Raw genomic sequence first — 23324 nt, forward strand, 5'->3', positions numbered from 1 at the left:
TGTACTTGTCCCTTCTCTTCTCAACCTGTTTTACCGTTTGCCTCCCTTTTTGTGCAAGTCTGTTTATTTCATCTTCTGTTTTTAATGAGATCAAAGTTGCAGGACACCAAAGACTGAGATTGGCCCCAAAGACCTTACTGCCTCTCTCTTCCCTCATCTCCGTCCCAGAAGCACCTGGGGATTAACTGCCCTTGCCCTTAGCCCACGGGTGGATGCTTTTGCTTGTCCCAGTGGTCCATCACTCTGGAGCTCTTAAGCGCTTAGGCAGTCTTTGGAGGCCTTGGGCCCATGGCCCGTCAGCAGTGAGACCAGCCGGTATGAGTAGACAGCTGTTGGGCCTCACTGGATATCCAGTTATATCTCTCCTCCCCAGAGACTTGACCCTCTCTTCTTTGGCAGAAACATAATAGCCAATGTGTGTGATTTTTAAACAAAGAGGAGTTTCTTCCTGGGAATGTACGGACATCATGCCCTTGCCTCATGCACAGGGCAGTTCCCCTTCTGGCCAAAGGCACGCAATAGATACCAGTCCTGTGTGGCAAGCCCAGTGGCTCTCCTTAGGACGGGCATTCTTTGCTTCCTGTTGTTAAAGGGTTTGGGCCTCTCCTTAGGGACTTTCCCTCACATTTCCCATCACATGGCCCGCGTCCATCACCCCAGGCAGATCTAGCTGGGGGCACTTCAGGGTATGGCCTCTTGGGGACATGGGGACATTTCCACCAACCTAGTCTCTTCTGCTCTGGTCACACATTGCCAAGATGAGGGCCCTTCTCTCTGTCGGAGGCATCCCTTGGGCCTGTGTGCTCAGCACATTTCTGTTGATAACCATTTCCTGAAGGCTGGCTTTGTGCCAGGCCAAGTCGGGTGGTCCTGCTCGTGTCCCCCACGAAACACACCTGGAGACTGAAGAAAGTCACGGTTCCTGCCCTGCAAGAGCTTCGAGCCTAAAGCAGGGGAAGCGAAGATGCCTAAATTCTCTGTGAACAGCCCCCAGTGTGGAGCCCATACGACCTATGTTCTGTGCCATGATTTTAGGTGTCAGCCCATAGGTTCCCATCTATGTTTATAGTTTATATTCCTTGCTATTTTTGGCACATGATGCTGGTTTTCCATTTACCAAAGGGATGGAAAGTTTCCTCTGAAACTTTCACATAAGCAAGAAAAAAGGGGGAGAGACTCTAAAAACAGAAGCAAATAACGGTCCAGGCAGTGCAGGACCGCCAGAGACGGTTCAGGGCCCTGCTTGCATCGCCCCAGGACTTAATGTGGGTTTTTTTGTTTGGTGAGCAGGAAGCAAGGCAGCGAAGACAGCCTCCAGGGCCCCGACCCGGCCCCCGTAGGGGAGGAGGAAGTGCTCTCATGAAAGGCTGCCCTGGCATGGAGAGTTGGGGGGTCCCAGGCCCCAGCTCCCTAGAGCGCACTCATCCTGCGCGGCCGGACGCGGTGATGGAGTAGCCACCGGACCGCGACTGCGCATGCACGTCTCTCCTCCGCTGGCGGTGCCCTGTGTTTCCATAGCAGCATGTCCTACGGGAAACCGAGCACGTGTGTAGAGCCTTGACCGTCATCTCTGGTGGTTTTGTTTTTAGTTTGTTTGATTTCTTTCTTGTTTTAAAGGGGACAAAAAAAAAAAAAGACGACTCCATGACATCAACTTTGGCCGCTGGCTGGCTGAATGGGCGGGTGTGAGGAGTTGCAGACCCAAAGCCACATGCATTGGGGACAATTGCTTTTTAAGACGTTTTTATGCCAAAAATCCTTCCTTGTGAACTCAGAATGGTGTCAAGAGATACCAAGTGAATGTGTGTGAGGTTTGAACGTCGGGAATAACTGGCAGGAAACTCTGGTGGTGTGGTTGGAGGCCACACTTGGCTGCATTTCAAAGGGAGAGGAAAAGGAGGTGTGACGTCATGCAAAACCCCAAACCGTGGCACCTTCTAGAATGTGGATTCATGGAGTCAGGACAGGGCTAGCCCTCAGTAGCTGCAGCCTGATTCGATGCAACTTATTCCTAAGAAGGACTATAAATTTTTTTAATGAGTAGAGCTGTAATCAGGAAAATGGAAAGGGCTTGATACATAAGAGCTTGGCAGGGGGAGGGGGAGGGGGGGTGCGGATTTTCCATTCCCAGAAGGGCATTCAGTGGTTATGGTGGGACATCTCCCCTCAAGGACTGAATGAGTGTGTTTATGACAGCTGCTCAGAGCTGAAACTTTTCTTAAATAGTTGAAGGAACTCTAGTCAATCTCTTGTTAAATTACAGAAACTTCAGGGTGACATTAAATCCTACACTTCCATGTACATTACATGGCTTAAGAGTAAACAAAAACAACAAATACTTTCAATTTTCTAACTAGTCTGAACTCTTGAGCAGTTCAGAAATCATTTCGAGCTTCCAGGAGCTATCCCATGGCTTCAGGTGTGTGATCAGAGTTAGCGCCAATGACATCTATCCTGTATATTAGCAGCTCAGCTTGCTTATAACCTGTGTATTCTAGAGGCTGCTAAGATTCTGTTTTCTTCTTCAGCACTAGCTGATTGTTGTAGTCAGTGAAACAAACAGTTATCCAGTTTGTGGAGGGCTAGTTAGGAAATAATTTCATTCAACTGAGACATAAATGATCATCCTTATTAGCAAAGCTCTGTTAGGATCTAAACAGTAACTGTAGGATACCCTTTTAGAGAAGATTCTTGAAACCTGCAGCAGTCCTTGGGTCCAAGGCAACCAGGGCTTGGCGAAGGAAGTCCCCTTTTGTAGCCAGCAGTCCAGAAAGAAAAAAGTTTATGTTTTTGACTTCCAACTAACATTGGGAAGTTTGGATGCAGTTCAAGTGTGACTTATTCCAGAGTCTTGTGTGGGTAACTGTGAAGTTCAGGAGGAGGAAAATTGGAAGGACTTTGCCTGGGGGATTCCCAGTGCTTTGTGGAATCTGCCTTGGGGAAAATAGTGTCGGTAATCGGGATCAGAAGCATGAGCTCTCCTGTAGTTTCAGGCTGATTTGTGTTGAAAGGGGCACTTTCTGCAGAGACAGAGCAGCAGGTCTTGTGTCTGCTGCCAAGTGCATTCACAGAGCTTCCGCAGATCTTCATAAACTCTTGATTGTCATTTAGCCAGACTCTTCTTTCTACCTTATAAGCAGTACAGAGTTAGAGAAGTTTGGTTTCCAAGAGCCAAGGACACCCATCTGATGGAGGGTCCTCTGGCCTGCTTGCTTTCTTTCTGTAATCTAGTACTTCTTCTTCCTCCTGTGCTTGCTTAAATCTACAGGCTCCACCCTTCCTGGGAACAAATGGGTCTGGTTAGTTTGCAGTAAGCACCTTGCAGTTGTTCAAGTAAGCTGGCTCTTTGTCTTAGTCCATGTGGACGCTGACCTGGTAGTGGGGGGCTCGCCTGGAGGGGTGGGGGCTGGTAGCATGCAGAGCCTCTGCAGAACTCCTGCGTTTACACAGCTGCATCGGGCGATGCCATTTCTCCCACCATGAAACTCTCCATCGACGATTTCACATGTGGAAAGCCAGCGATCAGACAGCACTGAACTGTTCAGGCAGGTGGGTTGGGGGAGGCCCATGCTCATTACTATCGTTTTTCTTTTTTTAACACACTAAGAAACACCAAAGAAAGCTGTGGAAAAGAACCACCCCACTGAGAAAAGGATGAGCAGAGAGGGCTGTAACAGAAAGCATTAGAGCTACTTGGAGCGCAGACTCTTGGGGCTTGTCTCCACTCTTAGAGCACAAACACTGATTTTTTTCCCAAAGCCAACTCTGTCAGGAAAGGGCAGAAGCTGTTATGAGCAGCTTTTCTAGGTAAGCAAAAAGGATGCCTATCCTTCTCTTCCATTCCTGGCTCATCTGTGGGACCAGTTTGTAAGCAAGCGGTGGCCTGCACCTGTGGCCTTGAAGAAGCACATGTTCTCCACCCATCTTTCTTCCACCCTGTTTCACTTCCCCATCTGTTCCACAGCCTGGCCAGTGGCTCCAATAAAGCCTTATCTAGCTCCTTGCTGGCACTTGGGGCCGGAGAGGCCATCTACCTGCTGGTCTGGCCTTTCTCGTAAGCTAGGGCTCTCGTCCTCCAAGCCATTCAGGACGAGGCAAAGAACTGTGCAATTTAGACACATAGGCTCCACCTGTCGCTCTCACCCATCTTCCAAAAGGGCGCTTCATGTCACCAGGGGGAAGAACCAAGACCTCCACTCGCTTCCAAGGTGCTAGGGAAAGTTTCAAGGTCGTTGATTTCAATCTTCTCTCCAGCTTTACAGGCCAAGTTTCATGGGACTACTGATTTTTCTATTCTGTGGTTGATGTCATGCCCGATGCTTCTGTTTTATTTCTGATCCTTTCTACTATGCATTTTCCTTTTATCAGGTGTACAAAGTTAAATACTGTGTATTTATCACTGAAAAGTACATAAACTTAAGAGAAAAATAAGCCTTCAGTGTTTTTCCACAAATGTTTAAGCTTCTCTGTAAACTTGAAATAAAAAGCAAAATGGTGCAAAGTCTGGGCCTCTTTGGGATGTTTTTTGGTTTTTTGATTAGGTCAGTGGTCTTGAGGTCATCTGTCCTCATGTCTGTTTTCCTCCCTTAGGCTGACAGCAAAATTGAATGCCCAAGTCAGGGCTGATGTACTCACCAAATCCCTAATTATGTCCTGGTACCTCCCTGGGTCTTCCTAGGTGGTGCAGTGGTAAAGAATCCACCTGCCAATGCAGAGACACAGGAGATGAGGACTCAATCCCTGGATCCAGAAGATCCCCTGGAGTAGGAAATGGCAACCCGTTCCAATATTCTTGCCTGGAAAATTGCAGGGACAGAGGAGCCTGGTGGGCCACAGTCCATGGGGTCAAAAAGAGTCGGACACGACTGAGCACGAGAGTACCTTCCTACTAAGAGGGTGGTCCCCACATCAGTAGTATCAGCGTCACCTGGGAGTGGCTTAGCAATTCAGATTCCCAGGCCCCATTTAAACAAGACCTCCAGGTGACACACTTGATGCTGAAGTTTGCAACGCACTGCTCTGGGGCAGCTCACTGATTCTTCTGGTGGAGACCAAACAGGTGAACTACTATGGGAGCAGTTTTAATCACACACTGAATACATCCTGTGGGCAGTCATACAACGTGACACTTCACCGCATAAGGTGGGTATTGAGCCCATTTTACGGGTCATCATCTGTAAACAGGCTCAGAAAAGGCTCCGAATTTATCAGCTAATTCAGTGTTCTGCAGAGCCTTGATGGTTGCCAGTTTTCATGACGTCTAGAGACTGTTTTAGAACTGCTGCTTTCTCCAGACTGTGGGCTGAAGGTTCCCTGCACTTCAAATGTGAATCCAGCCCACGGCACTGCATTACTGGTTTTCAACTTCAGTTCTCTGTTATCAGGGGACAGTGGATGAAGTCTGAAAGACTCCTGTTCCGTTATTGCAGAAATAACAGCCCTGAAATACTGGCCTTCAAGTCAAGAGCAGCTGTTGCTATTTAAAGACTCCCCTCCCCGCACAGAGAATCTGATGAAAGCGAGAAGACATGCCCACAGGTGCCTTACTTTGCAGAGTTTTAGGGGTTTCAGAATCTCCTGGAAGGTCATCCATGGATGCAAGGTTGAAAAAGCTCTACTTAAGAGGCAGCGCCAAGGAGTGCCAACAAGTGGGGCTGTTAGCAGAACGCAAGGCAATTCTGGTGAATTCAAGATCAGTGCCACCCCCAGCCCTCACCCCATCTTTAGAAAGAGGGGGGCTATAAGAAGTCTCTCTCACTTCAGCAACTATTATGACTCCTTAGCCTGCAAGAGAATAAACTTTTCCTAAACAGTCCCGCTCCATCTGATCTGTGTGTTCAAGCAGGCATTTTTCAAAACGGTAGCTCAAGGGACTTCCCTGGTGGTTCAGTGGTTAAGAATCTGCCTTTCAATGCAGGGGGCATGGATTTGATCCCTGGTCAGGAAACTAAGATCTACACTGTGTCCTATGGCTGGGGGGAGAAGGTAGCTTGAACCAGAACTTTTTCAAAGGGGTCGGTAAACTTTTTTATTTTTCCCCTCCCAAAGCAAGAAAAGCCCAGGTTGTCATTTACCCCACAGAAGCAGAGCACTTCTAAAATAAATGTTCCCTTTAACAGTTGGAAATGAATTCCTGACAAGGCGGAAGGACGGGCTGCTTCCTTTAGGGAGACGCTGAACACCTGATGCAGAATGAAGTCGGTGTGAAGGCCAGGCCAGAAATAGCTTCATTAACATTTCAAACCGGTGGCAAGGTAGATGGAGCTGGTGCTGCTTTTGGTTTGAGGCTTCTGGAAGGCAAATGGGGAGGGAGGATAAGCCAACTTCGTGTCCCCTAAAACTGTGTTCCCTGTAGTATACACCCACACTTTTATGTAAAATGTAAGCACAGGTAAGACACCACAGGAAAAAAAATCTTGTAAACTCCATAGAAACATAAGCTAATGAAGAATCAGACTTCTTAGGCTTTTAAGAGAAGGTTAAAGTAGGTGGGGGGGGGGGGTGCGGACTAAGCTCCAGCAACAGACTTGTTTCAGGAACCTTTCTGAACACAGTGAGCTGGGGTTACAGGTGGATTTACTGATTGAAATAAAAGGGAAGGAAGGAAAGTTCTAGCCCATGCTGTGAAACCACACAGAGATTAAGAAAGTCATTTGTTTTAATGTTTGGTCCTCAGTCATCTCAGTGTAGCTCTTCACAAAGGAAAAACACTGGCTCCGCCTCACGAGTTTGGGGTTGAAGCCTCGGTTGGGGGAAGAGGAACAGCGGTCCAGAGTGCTAAAGGGCATCGACCATACCCAGGTGTCCTGCCTTCCTCATAAAGTGCTTGAATGGAGCTGCTGGGCCTTGGGGGTCCAGCGTGGTCTCCCAGGGAGCTGGAGATGGAAGATTCTGAGGAAAGCCGGCCCTGGAGAAGGCCCCCATGCAGCCACTGACACGTCACTGGTCTTGGGCTTCAATTTAGCTCACCCCAGTGATGCTAAATTGAAGGAGCAGCAGAGGTGACCCAGCTGCCACTGTGCATAGTGGTTTACTACACAAACCCTACACGGAGAACATGGGAGCAGCTGGGCAACCCTGCAGTACTTGTGCAGACTTGACTTAGAATCTGGAACTTTCTCTGGGGTGATGTGGCAGCCTTTTCTCCTTCCTCGCTGTGCTCTGATGAGGGCCGTGGAGAGCCCAGATGAGGGGTGGGCATCATTGGTCCATCTCATTGCCAAGACCCTGCAAAGAACAAGACGCCTGTCGTCAGTGGATGCGCCTATGGAGACGTGTGCACCCACCAGTTGCTGCCTACAGGTAAGTCTGGGCCATCTGGGACAAGAAGGGTCGGGCACTTTCCCTGAGGACATCTGGATGACCCTCCACAACTGAAAGTACTCAGGTAGATCCTGGAGGTACCCTTCTTGCTCTACAAGTCAAATGTAAGTAGAGTGTGGACACAGATTTCATCAAGCTACATTCTCATAACTAACCTGTGCTCAGTCGACTCTCTGCGACCCCACGGACTACAGCCCACCAGGCTCCCATCCATGGGGATTCTCCAGGTAAGAATACTGGAGTGGGTTGCCATGCCCTCCCCCAGGGGATCTTCCCAACCCAAGGTACAAACCCAGGTCTCCTGTATTGCAGGTGAATTCTTTACCAGCTGAGCCACCAGAGAAGCACTAACTAGCCTGAGACGTCACTGTTTAAAATGAGGCTAGATTTTAAAGGGTGAGTCCATCTGAAGAAAAGTGTGAAGCAAATGTTAGTACAGATGGTCCAGAAATGGAGTGGATGATGAGAGTGGTGTGTGACTGCCTGGATGGACAATACACCTAAATGTACTGGGTTCTCACCACTGGTACAAGAGGCAGGTGAGGTCAGGCGCTTTGGCCTTCCTGCCTGCCGTGAGTTCAGGAGGCGGCCTACCTGCTCATAATCTTCCACATATTTATATTTCTTCTCGCGATAGTAATATCTCTTCTTCATGCAGTAGAGGACTATGACGTCACACAGCACTGTCGCCTGAATGTAGCACAGGGCGAGAAAGAATGAGCCAAGTTGCTGTGGTCTCTGCTCTTCTGTGCATGCCCCTTCCCATGACGCCTGGGATCCTCCAAGGAAAGGAAAGGCTCCCCCATCTCTCAGGGGAAACGATTAGGCCCCAAGGGGCATGGTCTTAGAGAATGGCAGGTAGAGGCAACAGGATGGCGAAAGGGAAACAAGCCTGGAGGGCTGAGTATAGAAACAAGTCGGGTCAAGGGGAAGAACCAGGGTGGCAGTGGAGGGTCTCAACTTGCTGTGCTAGCCACTGCTGGGAGGGCTGCAACCCTGGGGCAGGGTCGGGGGTGGGCATGAGTAACTGCAAAGTCTAAATGAGCCACTCACCACCCCTAAGATTGCCAAGCCGGAGCCAATGTTGATCATGGTGGGGATGATATCAAATTTCCCAGCCTGCGAGTGATAGGAGAAAAAGAAAAAGTTGTGATGGGGGTAGAGAGTGGGCCCTCTGCCCCCCGGCCAAGCCAGAACAAGACTAGAGGGCTCTGAACAAGGGGAGCCAGTGGCCAGGCTACCTTTCCAAACACGATGATGTCAAAGCGGATGCCATAGGCTTTGATGAGCGTGCGGTGTTCAGTGCCGTTTGGGTCACTGTAGTACTTGGCAAACCTGTGGAGAGAAGACCAGGTTACAGTGCAAAGGCACAGGTGGCCTGAGACAGCATCTGGATCCTGGCAAGGGTTGTCAGAGTGAATTGCTGAGGCCCTGGTGGAGTTGGCACTGGCTAAGGATTCACTCATGCCTGCCTGCTGTATAGACCACACTCTAGCTCCTCAGGGCCTTTCCTGGCTAATGTGAGAGAGGGGGAGAAGGACTGGCCTGTTGAGGAGGAGGGCGCCTGGGCCCACAGTGCAGAATGCCTGGAATGCAGGCAGAAGGGCACACAAAGAGATATCCCCTCTGTCATCACTGTCACCTGCTACGACTTAAAACCACAACTTCCTCCTCTGAAAGTCCTTCCTGACACTGCTGAGTCCCCTGCCTCTCTGAGTAAGGAGTTCTTGGCCACTAATAAAAGATGGCCAGCCAGCAGAAATCATGAAGACTGCTTTGTGGGTGGGGGAGACTAAGCATCAGCACTAGACCTTTTTTTTTAAAAAAATTAAAGAACCTTCGACCCATCAGTAGGAAGAGTAGATAAACAAAATGTGGTATGTCCACACAATGGAATATTATTTAGCCATAAAAAGAGAGGTATGGATAAAGCTACAACGTGGATGAACCTGGAAAAAAATGATGCTAAGTGAAAGAAGCCAGGCACAGAAGGTCACACATTATATGAGTCCATTCCTATGAAATTCAAGAATCAGTAAATTAGGTAGATTACTAGTTGCCAGGGGCTGAGGTAGATGGAAGGATAGAGAGGTAAGAGCTTAAGAGGCTGGGGTTTCTTTCTGAGGCGATGAAAGTAGTCTAAAATTGCAATAATCATTGCACAACTCTGAATATGAATATGCTAAAAAAAACCCCTCTGCATTCTACTTTAAATGGGTGAACTGTGTAGAATATTAATTATATCTCAATAAAGCCATTTTTAAAAAAGAACAAGAGAGGGAACGTTGTGGGGAGAACCACTGAGACTTTTACCATTTGCTGCCCATGTTACACAGGGGATTCCCCAGGAGCCTAAGCTGTGGCCTGAGATCTATCTGGGCCCCAACTTCCGTGCCGTGGTCCAGGCCTGGGGAACTCAGGTGGGATTAATGCTGATGGATGTCCTTGTGAAGACTTCTCTCGGTTCTGGGGTTCCAGCCCAAGCTGGAGGTTTTTCCACAGTGGTTTCTATAAGAACTGTGTAACCACAGGGATAGAGCAGTGCAAATCAGACTCCCTTACTAGGAAAAAATGTAAGTATCTTCCCTTCTAATCAGTGAACCAGATGGCTCAAGAGGACAGCAGATCCTGCGTGCATTTGACTCCACACATCGTCACTAGGCTTCTCTGATAGCTCGGTTGGTAAAGAATCCACCTGCAATGCAGGAGACCCCGGTTAGATTCCTGAGTCGGGAAGATCCGCTGGAGAAGGGATAGGCTACCCACTCCAGTATTCTTGGCCTTCCCTTGTGGCTCAGCTGGTAAAGAATCTGCCTGCAATCGGGAGACCTGGGTTCTATCACTGGGTTGAGAAGATCCTCTGGAGACGGGAAAGGCTACCCACTCCAGTATTCTCGCCTGGAGAAGTCCATGGACTTTCTAGTCCATGGGTCGCACAGAGTAGGACAGGACTGAGCAACTTTCACATCACTTCACTTCATCACCACTAGAGGGCGATAAGTGCAGCACAAGAGCACCATTCTTCATTTTTGATTGGAGAATTCCAGAGGAGCCCAGCGGGCTATAGAGTCCATAGGGTCACAAAGAGTCGGACATGACTGAAGTGACTTAGCACACAACAGCACAGCCTTCTCAGGTGGTCCTGGTGCTTGGTTTTGGTATGGAAAACGCAACAAAGACCGCATGAAAATGTACATGGTGCAGATTTCATTGGTTCAAGGAAGTGACAATTGTCAGCCAAAAAGTGACTGGTCCCTCAGCCCTCTCCTCAGATTACCAGCTGCACTGGTTTGAATACTGTCGCCCAAGTTCATGTCTACTCAGAACCTGTGAGTGTGACCTTACTTACAAATAGGCTCTTTGCAGATGTAATCACAGTTGAGGTCATACCGGATTGGGGTGGACCCCAAACACTATACAACTGGTGTCCTTATAAAAGACGAAGGACACACAGGGACACAGACACAGAAGGGAGGAGGCCATGGGATGACAGAGGCAGAGACTGGAGTGATGCATCTGTAAGCCAGGGACCACCAAGGGTTGTCAAGAGCCATCAGAAGCAGGAAGAGGGAGGGAGCCTGGCCTGTGGATACACTGACTTGGGGCTTCTGTTCTCCAGAACTGTGAGAAGATAGAGTCCTGCCATTTGGAGCCACCCAGTTTGTGGTGATTTGTTAGGGCAGTCCTGGGGAACAAATGCACAGCACTTCCCCAAGGATGTACCAGCAAAGGCCCTTCCTGAGACTAAAACCTGTATCCCTGCTCCTTGGAGATTCTAGAGGCTGGATCACCTAAGAAGCCAATTCATGAGTCAGGCCCCAGGAGCCTTTGGACTGGAGGACCACAGCCTCAGCCACTCCTCAGAATTAGTGGCACGGTCCTGGCGGAGGCTGGTCTGGAAAAGCTAAAGCAGGCAGACCCTCCTGGAGGCAGGAAAAGGCAGGGAGAGCTCTCACGGGTTGGAATGCCACAGGGGCGAGGCCCTGCTGGACCACTCTCGCTGGCACATGCCTCCCCTCCTTCCCTTGGTCTTGGGCGGGCGTGGAGGCCCCCACTGGGGAGTGATCCAGTTGCCATCGCCCCCAACACATGAGGCATGGGGCCCAAGCTCGCACCCACCTGAAATTGTAGCCTGGGGATACATTGTGGTCCACGTCCCGGGTGTCCAGGCGGCGGAATGAATACCTGGGCAGGCAGAGGGAGGCGGCCCTGTCCAGGTTGCAGTCCCACTTGATCTGGATGCCCATGATGCCTCCCTGTGGGGTGCGAGCAGAGCCCGTTCTAGAAGGTGATGTGTCAAAGGTTGTGCTAGAACAGCCAGGACTGGGACTTCCCTTGTGGTTCAGTGGCTAAGATTCCACACTCCCAAAGCCAGGGGCCTGGGTTCAATCCCTGATCAGAGAACTAGATCCCAGATGCCGCAACTAAACACCTGCATGAGGCAGCGAAGGACCCCGCATGCCACAGTGTAGATCCCAGCACTGCAACTAAGACTGCGTGTGCATGCTAAGCCGCTTCAGTCGTGTCCGACTCTTTGCAGAGATTCTCCAGGCAAGAATGCTGGAGTGGGGCTGTTATGCCCTCCTCCAGGGGATCTTCCCCACTCAGGGATCAAACCCGGGTCTCCCGCATTGCACGCATATTCTTTACAGCTGAGCCACCAGGGAAGCCACAACTAAGACCTGGTACAGTCAAATAAATAAATACATGTTTTTTTAAAGAAAAGCCAAGACCTGCACCCACCTCAACGGCTATATCCTGGAAGCTGTGCCCTGCGCTCTCCACAATTTTCCCAAGTCGGAATATGGGGCAGAAGGGATCTGTTTTCGCATCATAAATGCACGTTTTGAGGTAGGCGCTGGTAATGTTGGGAAGGATATTCCTCCTAAAGTCAGGAGGAAGGAGAAAATAGGAGCCAGGAAAACCTCAAAGAAGAGCCAGAAGTTTCTCCAAGACATTGGTGAACTCACACGGCTGGTCGCCACTTACTTGCTGAAGTTAAATTTGGGATACCAGATGTTGTTCTTAACCAGAAGAGTGAAGTTTTCTGCAGCCTTTAAAAAAGCAGGGCTGAAAAAAAATTATAACATATTGTCAATAAAAGAACAAACATATGTACACGCCTAATATACCTAGGTAATATTTTTAAGTAGCAGACACACGTGTGACTTACAATATCCCTTTGCCAAGAAAAAAGTAAAATGTTTCTCATGGGTTTTTTTTGCTACTCTCTGCATAAACACTAGGACAAGAGAGGAGACAGTAAACCAAGGTTTCTGGTTTCTTCCAAGCACAGAAGGGCAGGGCCTTTTCCTTGAGGCCATGGGAATTTAAGAACCTGAGGAATAGCTACCGACGTGGGTGGGAGGGGCAGGGCCTCCTGGCCTCCCTAGCAGTCACTCGGTCCGGCAGGTGCTGGGTTTCAGGGCTTACCTCAGTTGTTCGCAACAGATCTGGTTTAACAAGTGAAAGCAAAGGTGACTTCACCTAGAGGCTGGAAATGGCATGTGGCAGGCATGTGACTGCTGCTGCACCACCTCTTCTCGGAAGTGCCACGTTAGCTCCTGCTGACTGTAGGAGCAGAATCTGTCCCGGGGGGGCGTGGGTACACTGTCTTAGAGCATTTCTACAGGGGGATGTGGCACTGTGAACAGACCCCTCAGTGGAGGAGGCCCCCCGACCCAGGTAGAATTTTTTTTTTGGCTGCATCACCTGGCATGCAGGATCTCTGTTCCCAACCAGGGACTGAACCCATGCCCCCTGCAGTGTAAGTGCAGAGTATTAACCACTGGACCACCAGAGAAGTCCCTCAACTCACCTTTTTTTTTTTAATTGACATTCATTTAGAAATAAAACTTTCCATCATGACTATAAAAAATATCATTTGCCACAAGTCAGAGGTCATCATTCAAATAAATATAACTAAGTCAGAACAATGTCATTTCATTACAAACTGTGGTTCCCATTTTTGTCGTGTACTGAGCCTGGGGCTTGTTCTTGGTGAGAAATGGAAATCGGTAAGGGATACAGACTCCAGACCAGCACCTCCTCCTTGACATCGGCTCAGGACTGAATAAGAGTAAAGACGGGAATGCCTTTCTCTCCATGTGACTCAGTGTTATTTCATGTTATCAGTAAACACTTAAAAACCAGCCTACACTGATGCGATCTATAACAGCACCGTACAGTGAAAATATACTGAGACACAAAGTGTTAGTCGCTCAGCTGTGTCTGACTCTTTGCAACCCCATGGACTATAGTCTGCCAGGCTCCTCTGTCCATGGAATTCTCCAGGCAAGAATACTGGAGTGGGATGCCATTCCCTTCTCCAGGGGATCTTCCCAACCCAGGTATCAAGACATAAACTGTGTTGTAATTTTAAGTTTCCTGATAGTCACATTAAAAAGTAACAAGTGAAATGAACTTTTCTATAATAACTCAATATGTCTAAAATAATATTCCAACATGTAAACAACAAAGAATATTATTAATGAGATACTATGATTTAGTCACTAAGTTGTGTCTGACTCTTGTGACCCCATGGACTGTACCCCACCAGGCTCCTCTGTCCACTGTATTTCCCAGGCAAAAATACTGGAATGGGTTGCCATTTCCTTTTCTAGGGGATCTTCCTGACCCAAGGATGTAACCAACATCTCCTGCATTGCAGGTGGATTCTTTACTGCTGAGCTATCACGGAAGCCCTAATCAGATATTACATATCCTTTTCTTAAATAATTTAAGTCTGCAGAACCTGGAGTGTATTTTACCCTGAGAGCTCATTTTGGACCCAGCTGCATCTCCTCCTTCCTTTCTTTCTTTCCCAGGCATGCAGCATGTTAATTTCCTGGCCGTGGATGGAACACATGCCCCCTGCATTGATAGCATGGAGTCTCAACCACTGACTCACCAGTTAAGTCCTCCAGGCTGCATTCTAAGTGCTCAGTAGCCACACGTGGCCACCAGCTCCATAAGGTCCTTTTTGGCCCCAGAAGGCTAGGATTCCTTGTCTTGTGGAATTCCCTTCCCTAGCCAGAGCTGCTGCCCTCAGCAACCTGCAGACCTCAACACTGTCTTGTGCTGTGACACACCCAGGATGAGGTTCACCTGGTTACCTGCTTCCCTGGGCTTATCTAGGCCTCAGTCTGAATTCTGAGTAGGGAAGGCCTCCAGGTTGCTAGTGATTCCAGATTCCAAAAGCGTTACCTCTAGCTCCAACCACTCACAGCACAGACGATCACAGTTAGGCTGTGTTACTCAATGTCACTCAAGGCAACCTTGAACCTGCTCTAGTTTATCAAACACACGTCCATGAACATTAATAATCTTCCTGCCCAGCATCTGCTCCCCTTTTTTCTGGTAACAGAACTCCATGCTTCCTTTAGAATCCACTTAGCCTGTGTCATCAGGGTGGATCTGACTCCACCTCTAGCCAGGAAGGCCTGTGACCCAGGCCCAAGTCATAAGCAAAATCCATCCCCCAACCACAGGAATGGGCTGGATGGGTTGACAGATGTGGCTGAAGATGAAAAGATGGACAGGTCTAGAATCGCTATGGGTTTCCTAGGTGGCATAGTGGTAAAGAATCTGCCTGCCAATGCAGGAGACTTAGGAGATACAGGTTTAATCCCTGAGTTGGGAAGATCTCTGGGAGGAAGGCATGGCAACCCACTCCAGTACTCTTGCCTAGAGAATCCTCATGGACAGAGTAGCCTGGCGGGCTACAGTCCAAGGACAGGTTGCAAAGCGTCGGACATGACTGAGCACACACAGAATCTCTACAGACAGCTGGGCAGGGGAACGTCATGGGTCCTGGGAATGAAGCCAACATGGAAGAAAGCAGAGCCAAGAGGTGGAGACTCAGATGCTGCCCCTGAGGCCCAGATCTATCCATGCTGGGATCTCTGTGGTTAGTTGAACAATAAACTGCCCCCACTGTGAATGCACGTGTGTAAGTATGCGTGTGTATGTGTGTGTGCACATACCCGCTTAAGGCCCTGAGAACTGTTTCCTGTCAGTTACTTGCAACTGACATATTTCTAACATAGAACTAAGTCATCTGCACTCTTATCAAGGGTGATAAACACCGTGGCCCATCCGCCACTGACGGTTGAGAACCGTCAGCCCAGGGAAGCCTGCCAGCACAGGCTGACACCGAGAGCACCGGTTGCCTCCCCCAAGCCCGAGACCCAGCTTTCAGGACACTTGCGTTCCTTGAGTAGGACTCACTTTGGCACTTCTGTGTCATCCTCCACCGGGCACCAGGCTGCCACCTCACATGTCTTCAAGGTCCCATTAAATGACACGCACCTCCCTGTCGCGACTCCTACAGGGGAGAGGGGCACCCAGGTCTGTGGGGGTCTTCTACTTTCTACTTTGTGAGTCAGAGTGGAAGCGCTGCCATGCATCCTATGCAGTCAGTTTCAAGCTATTCCGATCCTGGGATTTACACTGTCCCGAGATTCAAACTGGAGAAAAAGATCTGCCTGAGACCTAGCCACATCTCTGCTTTGCCGATCGCAGGGTGATGCTGAGCCACAGAACAGGGCAAGATCTGGGATGGTTTCTGGAGTGCAAAGGACAGAGATGAATTTCGAGAGGGTCTTGGGACCCCCGTCTGGGTCATGTGAAGGCACTGGGGGTTGCGGGGGATTCCTCCACTGTGGAGCTCTCCCTCTGAGAAGGCCCCTCCCCCACCCCAGGGAGGCAGTTTGGTTGGGGGCTGCCCTCCCCAGTCTAAGTGTCTCCTGTGGGATCATGATCAGAGATTCATACCACTGCTGTGGGTGCCTGCAGAGCCGGCAGTGCAGTTGGCATTAGTTTCACACACAGTGGTTTTATCCGGGATCTGGAGGAGGAAGAACCAGTGAGAACAGGTTTCACACAGCTTGGCCCCACCCACTGTGGGACAAGCATGGAGAGGGCGGTATGAGGCCCAAGGCTCTTCTCCAAGAAGCTCCCTACCTCAGGACAGAGGCCTTGTGTCTGGTTCATGGTGATGATCATGTTGGTCATGATGAAGACAGAGTTCTCCTCCTGCAGAGCGGGTAGAAAGGAGACAGGGCTGCGTGTGACCTTCAGGCGAGCCAGGGAGAGCCACGAGGAGGGTCAGACATCCCTTTATTACAACAGTACCTTTCACTTCTCCCACATGCCACACCAGAAATAGTTAAACACTGATCTCAGGGTCTCCCATTTTCGCCTATGAGAGTTTATAATCGACTGGAAACAGGGACTCAAACACCTGCACGTGTGTTCACAGAAGCAGCATTTACAATAGGCCAAAGGTGGAAATAACTCTGCATCTATCAAGGGGTGAATGGATAGACAAATTGTCTAATGGGTGAATGGATAAACAAACTGCAGTCCACACCTGTCATCGAATATGACTCAGCCGTACAAAGGAGCAAAGCACTGACATGGCTACAAGGTGGATGAACTTCAAAATATGACGCTGAGTCCAAGAAGTCAGATACAAAAGGCCACACAGTGTGTGAGCCCATCGGTATGAAAAGTACAGAAGAGGCAAATCCAGAGACAGAAAGCAGATTAGTGGTTGTGAGGGGGTCAGGGTGGGGGGAGGTGGACGAGAAGGTGACAGTTTAATGAGTGTGGGGTTTTCTTTCAGACTGATAAAAATGTTCTGGAGTTAGATTGAGGTGATGTTGCACATCCCTGTGAATGTGCTAAATGCCACTGAATTTGTCATTCTGAACTGGTTAATAATGCAATACATGAATTTCCCCTCCATTAAAAAAAAAAAAAAACATGTCTACACTCTGAAATGGTTCCTTAATAAAGCTTGACTTGTTGAGGGGAAAGAGCCAAGAAGTGCCTGGAATATCTTCTGCCAACTGGACTACCTCAGAGGCCCAGAAACATGAGAGCTCAAAGGTCTCAAGTTTGGCTGGTTCTCTTTCCTAAGAGGAACTAAAGTAAATACATCAAACATACTATACAGAAGATGCAATCAGGGTTAGCCACTGACACTTCGCCCTTAGAGAAGGTTCTGTTTTCTCCTCCCAAGTATGAAAGCGCCCAATGGTTGATTTGAAGTTTCTGGCCAATAGTTCGCTTGGGGATGAGATTGGAGAACTGCTAACAGTGACCTTCTAGTATATGGAATAAAAGACAAACGTCCTGCAAATTCAAGTTGGACCTTCCACAATGGCCACTGGTACTCTAAAATGAAATGCTCTGAGCAGTTCACACTTCCAGGGAGAGCAGTCAGTGTGGGGAGCCATCAAAGAAACTCAGGGACCAAAGAGTTTCCAGATGTCTCCACAACCAGGTCTGACAAGGTGATGGAAGCTCTGGGAACAGTTGGCATCTTTCAAGGACACGTGAGGGCTTCCCTGGTGGCTCAGAGGTTAAAGCGTCTGCCTCCAATGAGGGAGACCCGGGTTCGATCTCTGGGTCGGGAAGATCCCCTGGAGAAGGAAACGGTAACCCACTCCAGTATTCTTGCCTGGAGAATCCCATGGACGGAGAAGCCTGGTAGGCTACAGTCCACGGGGTCGCAAAGAGTCGGACACGACTGAGCGACGGAACGGACGAAGGACACGTGAATGTGAAGTCGCTCAGTTGTGTCCACCTCTTTGCGACCCCATGGACTGTAGCCTACCAGGCTCCTCAGTCCATGGAATTTTCCAGGCAAGAGTACTGGAGTGGGTTGCCATTTTCTTCTCCAGGGGATCTTCCCGACCCAGGGATCGAACCCAGGTCTCCCGCACTGTAGGCAGACGCTTTACCGTCTGAGCCACTAGGGAAGCCCCTTTCAAGGACAGGCCTGGAGCAAAGCATGTTAGGAGCGGAGGAAATGGCCGGAGGGGGAGGCATGATGATGGGGCAGGAGGCTGGGGTCAGGTGCCCTGTCAGGCTCCCATGTTCCATACATAGACACATTGCTCGCTTGGTGTTTACAGAAGGCTGCTCCCACATCGCTCCTGAGTTAGACCTGAACAAAGTCAGTGAGATTTACTTTTTTTTCTTATTTCTTATCTCCTTTAAGTTTAGAGAAATTTCAGTCTGGAAGTGAACTGAGTAGATGTGGTGCAAACAGATATTTATGTTCTGTCTTTGGAGAAGCAGAAGGGTATCGTGAGAGCTCGTGAGGACAGCCCTGCAAAACTCATGTGGCCCCCCGCCCTGATCCGAGATAGAAGGCGAAGTTGCTGTGTGTTCCCTTTCACTGAGGGTCACAAGCAGGATGCCGTACCCTTCTGTGTGTCCAGTAAACAGGCTGAGCGTGATAGTCCTAGAAACTGCCACGATGAGGCTGTGGCTTCACAGGAAGCAGAGGTCTCTCTGTTCGGACAGTCACATGCCTACAGGACCAGCTTCCTCCAGCAAACTATAAATCCTTTGTTCCATTTGACCTTTATGGCTCCATTAGCTCTGACTTCTCTCTGGGCATCCCGCTAGACCCTTTCCTTGAGAAGGCAGAAGGAAAATGAACACACTTGAAGAAAGAAAGAGTTTCTAAAGTCCTTGCTCTGAGCCAAGAGTTGGCAGCTTATCTGTACCTGGCCAGCCTAGTCACCTGAGCATGGGGGCCATCTGGAAAGATATGTGGGGACTGGCTATGGATCACAATCATATCATGGTTAAAGAGAGTCAATATTTAACTTGGAGCTTGTGGATTAACAGACAGAAGACTATGATGCTGTGTCAGCTTCTTCCCTTCCCTTTGTTCCTGATGGAATCCCATGTGGTAGGTCTGTTTCCTTCTTGTTTGAATTTGGGTCTCTAATGGCTAGGGCGTTCCAGGTGGCTCAGTGGTAAAGAATCTGCCTGCAATGCAAGAGATGCAGGTTCGATCCCTGGGTAGGGAAGATCCCTTGGAAAAGGAAATGGCAACCCACTCTAGAATTCTTGCCTGGGAAATCACATGGACAGAGGAGCCTGGTGGGCTACAGTCCATGGGGTCGCAAAAGAGTTGGACACAACTCCACAACTCAACAACAACTCTAATGACTGAAAAGATTTACCTCGCAGGTTTACAACAATAAAGTTAAATCATAAAATGTGGAAAGGTTAAAGTTTCACCTGCACTTTTCCCAGGATTTAAAACATATGCTTTTTCACCTTTCAGGGCCTGAGACAGACTGAGATGTCCATATGGAAAGCTTCCTTTGTTTAAGCCAGCCATGTTTTAGGGCTGAAGAAACACAGCTGACTGAATATTGCCTATTAGACGCTAAGCCAAAAAGAGGCCTGTCTATACTGCTTTCTTGGACTAGAACAATCGGTGTGGGCCCTGGTATTGTTAGCACTCTGGGCATGCTGATCACCAGTCAGGTGGGCAAAGTCAAAGGGAAAGCAGTGAACTAGAGGCCTGAGCTTTAAAAAACAGAGTCACAGTGGGAGGCTTACCTGCGCTGGAATCACGTAATCAGCTACATCCCAGATCCGGAATCCAAGTTTAGAGGTGTTGGTCATGGTGACACCCTTGACTTTTGCAGTAACTGAGCTGACCACAGAGTCTGTTTCCTGGTAACCCTTTTCCCACACAAACACCCACCTATAAAATAAAACAGGTCTCTTAAATTGCAGATATGGAGAGCCTACTGGACAGTGAGTTGCTAAGTAAGAAACAGATGGTTTCACAGCAGTCACTATGTAAATAAATATTACCTCATCCTGTGACTGATAACACAATTAGGTAACTGAGAAGTGTTCACTCTCTTTTTGAAGGAAGAATTACCTTTGATCACATTTGGAAAAGAGATCACAATTTCACCAAGAGGAACTGAATCAGGAAGTTAAGAGATGGTGTTTTTCTTTTTTTTCTTTCCCAAATCCCCCTAAATTCAGATCCTGAGTCAGATTTGATCACAGCAAGACGTATAAAAGCAAAGCATTTACTGCTTAAAAAATCCTCATAACAGAGGCAGACGACCCTCCACAGGAACCCTATAAAGCTACACTGCCCAGGAACTTTCTTGGTGGCCCAGTGGTTAAGAATCCACCTGTTAACACAAGGGACATGGGTACAATCCCTGGTCAGGGTAGATTCCACATGCCTCGGGGCAGATTCTACATGCCTTGGGGCAACTAAGCCCGTGTAACACAACTACTGAGCCAGTGCTCTAGAGCCCATGCTCCGCAATAAGAGAAGCCACCACAATGAGAAGCCCGAGCTCGGCAGCGCAGAGCAGCCCCCATTTGCCGCAACTAGACAAAGCCCGTGTTGCAGCAGTGAAGACCCAGTGCGGCCCAAAATAAATTGATTTTAAAAAAAAAGCTGCACTGCCCAACAGAAATACAACACAAGTCATATACGTAATTTAAACATTTCTAGTAGCGATGCTAAAAAAAAAAAGGTAAAATCAATTTTAATGATATATATTATGTAACTCAATATGTCCAATATAGCTTAACGTTATCAATATAAGATGTGTTAATATGATATTTAACTTTTTTTTCGCACTATGTCCTTGAAACCTGGCATGCATTTTACAGTGACAGCATATTTTGATTCGGAGCAGGAATACTTCATATGCTCAACAGCCTCATGGGACTTCTGGCTACCATACAGTACAAGTGCCGATGTACTGTATGTAGTCTAGAACTTTAGGATACCTCAAAGTAGGTGTAAACTGATCCTCCTACAAGCAGCAAAAGCCAAAAGAAAAAAGCTGCATGACAATTCCTGATTCCAAAGGTCAAACCTAGCACTGTAAGTTTAGTTAACCCATTAGTGGTGGTGGTTTAGTCACTACGTCGTGTCCAACTCTTGTGACCCCAAGGACTGTAGCCTGCCAAGCTCCTCTGTCCATGGGATTTTCCAGGCAAGAATACTGAAGTGGATCGCCATTTCCTTCTCCAAGGGATCTTCCTGACCCAGGAATCGAACCCAGGTCTCTTGCATTGCAGGCAGATTCTTTACCAACTGAGCTACGAGAGAAGCCCAACCCATTAGTAATGGGTTTCAAAATTGAAGGGTCCATTCCAATCACTGGGTTGGTTGTGATGATACTTAATGTGACTTAATGAGTCCAAACCTGGGGGGTGGCCAGGTGGTTGTGATGTAGACTCCATACCTGGAAAGCCATTTTACTGAACACTGTCAGTACCTACTGCTGCTGGGCCGATGGATGGTAGAAGCCAAACTTGCCAGATCGTGTGGATTCTTTCAGGCAGTGTTAACAGATTCCAAGCCCCACCCCAGTGGAGGGGGGTGGATTCCTGTTACCTTTAAACAATTCCTCAGATGAGTCTCTCATGATCAGATAGGTTTGGGAAACACTAAGACACTGGTTCCTAAACTTTGCTGCACATCAGAATCACCTGGGGAGGTGGTCATACTCTACAGCACTTCAATCAGAAGACCTGGGTCTGAGAGCCAGCAATCAGTATATTTTAAAGATTCCCAAATGTCTCTATGTGCAGTTTGGGGAACACTGTAATAGGCCTTTTAACAAAACAAACAAAAAATGACGCAGCAGATAACATCTGTCAGCTCAGCACCTGTAGACACGCCAGGTGTACCCTGAAGGCAGGCCCAGTTGGTAAATTAATTTCCACCTTCTGGCTAGAGTTTTAGTGTAATGGGTACATCAATTAAAGTTAAGCACTCAGTAAGGACTTATGGTGGCAGGACAGGTAAGCAGAGAGGGCAGCTTGGCTAATGATGAGGTTAGGGCTGGTGCCTATACCAAAGACTCCAACAACCCCACAATACGAAGGAACTGAACTTAAGTGATTTTTCAAAGTGTGACCTGTTATCTTGGGTTACCACATGATGCTCAAAGGAAAGGACAGGAAGCCACAGACCCCAAAAGAACCAAGTGGAAATCTCAAAACTTGGTTTCTGTCAGCAGACCTTCAGAATGGGAAGTGAAGAGCAAAGAGAGAGGTTTAGGGCGAAGCCCTCCCAGCCCCCGTCAAAGGCCACTGGGGAGCAAGTCAGAAGGACAAGAAGCAGGAACGGCGAGGGTGAAGGTCTAGCTAGGTTTTGCCTTCTAGACACAACATTAAAGCAGCCGCCAGAGCCAGAGCCGGGACAGAGCCGGTCCCCCTCGAGGCTGGGGGTGGAGTGGAGTAGATGGAGGCTTCGGGTCGTTGTCCCCAGGACCCCACCTGGAGGGCGCTCGCGGGGCTCAGCCGAGGACCTAGGCCAGGATGAGCAGGTGCGCGGCCGGGACCCAGAAGGAGGAGCTCCCGGCCTTCGGGCCACGCCCTGACCCCAGGACCCCCGCGGGGCGGCCGCGCTCACCCGATGACGTAGGCCAGGATGAGCAGCTGCACCGTGCGGTTCATGAGCCCCACTTTACGGCTGCGGATGAGCACGATGCGCGGCGTGTCGTACTCGAACAGGAAGGACCCCAGCACCGCGCAGCAACCCGCCATGGCGCCGCCGCCGCCGCCGCGCTGCCCGGCTCTGCGCTGTAGGCCCGGTGGCCGGCCCCGCCGCCGCGTCCGTGCCCGGGAGCCCCGCCTGGAACCGCCGTTCGCGGAGGGGAGGGCCCGGAAGGAGGCGGCGCTGGCCCTGAGGGGACGGGGCCGGGCGGAAGGCGTGACCTCCCCCTCGGGTACGAGTGCCCTGCCGCCTCAGGGGGGCCGGAGGACGGGCGACCGTCTCAGGGGGAATGAGCCCGCGGGCTGAGGTGACCTCCTCCTCGGGAACGAATGAGCCCTGAGGAGAGGGGCGAGGAATAATGGAGCGAGCGAGCCCCTTCAAGGGGGAGGACTCTACGAGGACGAATGACCCCAAGAGGAGGTCCAGGGAGGACCAGTGAAGCTCAGGGGAGACAGCCCTCAAAGAGAGAGTGACCTTCCCCTTGGGAACAAGATACCCTGCCCTCCCTCCACCCACCTTAGACGGACAATGCGCGAACCCCGTGGGATGTCTAGAAGCGACTGCAGGCGGAGGGGAGGGAGGCTAAGTTTGGGGGCAGCTTAGGAGAAAGAGTAGTCCGACTGGAAGTCCAGACTCATGCAGGCTCCAATGGGGGGCAGCGGCCGCCTTCTCTGTTGCGGGGGAAAGTTAGTTACTC

General features: G+C 49.4%; 2 protein-coding genes across 8 annotated transcripts in view; one reads left to right on the forward strand and one right to left on the reverse strand.

Moving 5' to 3' along the window:
• CAMKK2 (calcium/calmodulin dependent protein kinase kinase 2) overlaps positions 1–5845 on the forward strand; it is a 53449-nt gene extending 47604 nt beyond the window's left edge. For 2 of the 4 annotated variants that reach the window (XM_055404438.2, XM_055404440.2), the window contains one exon: positions 1291–5845. In XM_055404438.2, coding sequence (XP_055260413.2) covers positions 1291–1455 — 165 coding nt within the window. In that variant the 3' untranslated portion in view covers positions 1456–5845. The remainder of the gene's footprint in view (positions 1–1290) is intronic. The other 2 variants (XM_055404437.2, XM_055404439.2) reach the window with 1 other exon arrangement.
• Positions 5846–5916: 71 nt separating this feature from the next.
• Positions 5917–22808, reverse strand: P2RX4 (purinergic receptor P2X 4). 4 transcript variants are annotated; one of them, XR_008683024.2, is made up of 13 exons: positions 22544–22805; positions 19699–19846; positions 16288–16359; positions 16099–16171; positions 15553–15649; positions 12313–12393; positions 12067–12208; positions 11443–11579; positions 8565–8658; positions 8377–8442; positions 7918–8013; positions 7087–7227; positions 5917–6290 (listed from the first exon to the last, which is right to left on the reverse strand). XR_008683024.2 is itself a non-coding variant. In XM_055404441.2 (12 exons), exons 1-12 carry the CDS (start codon positions 22675–22677, stop codon positions 7201–7203), a joined length of 1167 nt encoding a protein of 388 aa, XP_055260416.2. In that variant the 5' UTR covers positions 22678–22803; the 3' UTR covers positions 6641–7200. The 4 variants fall into 4 exon arrangements, 3 of the variants coding, with proteins under 3 accessions (XP_055260416.2, XP_088684291.1, XP_088684292.1); XM_055404441.2 differs by lacking the exon at positions 5917–6290 and having other exon boundaries at positions 6641–7227; positions 22544–22803; XM_088828165.1 differs by lacking the exons at positions 5917–6290; positions 22544–22805 and adding an exon at positions 22408–22540 and having other exon boundaries at positions 6641–7227.
• Between the last annotated feature and the right edge of the window lie 516 nt (positions 22809–23324).

This window comes from Moschus berezovskii, chromosome 19 (assembly GCF_049115385.1).
Source record: "Moschus berezovskii isolate FMDL1 chromosome 19, NW_MosBer_1.0, whole genome shotgun sequence".
Lineage (NCBI taxonomy): Eukaryota > Metazoa > Chordata > Mammalia > Artiodactyla > Moschidae > Moschus > Moschus berezovskii.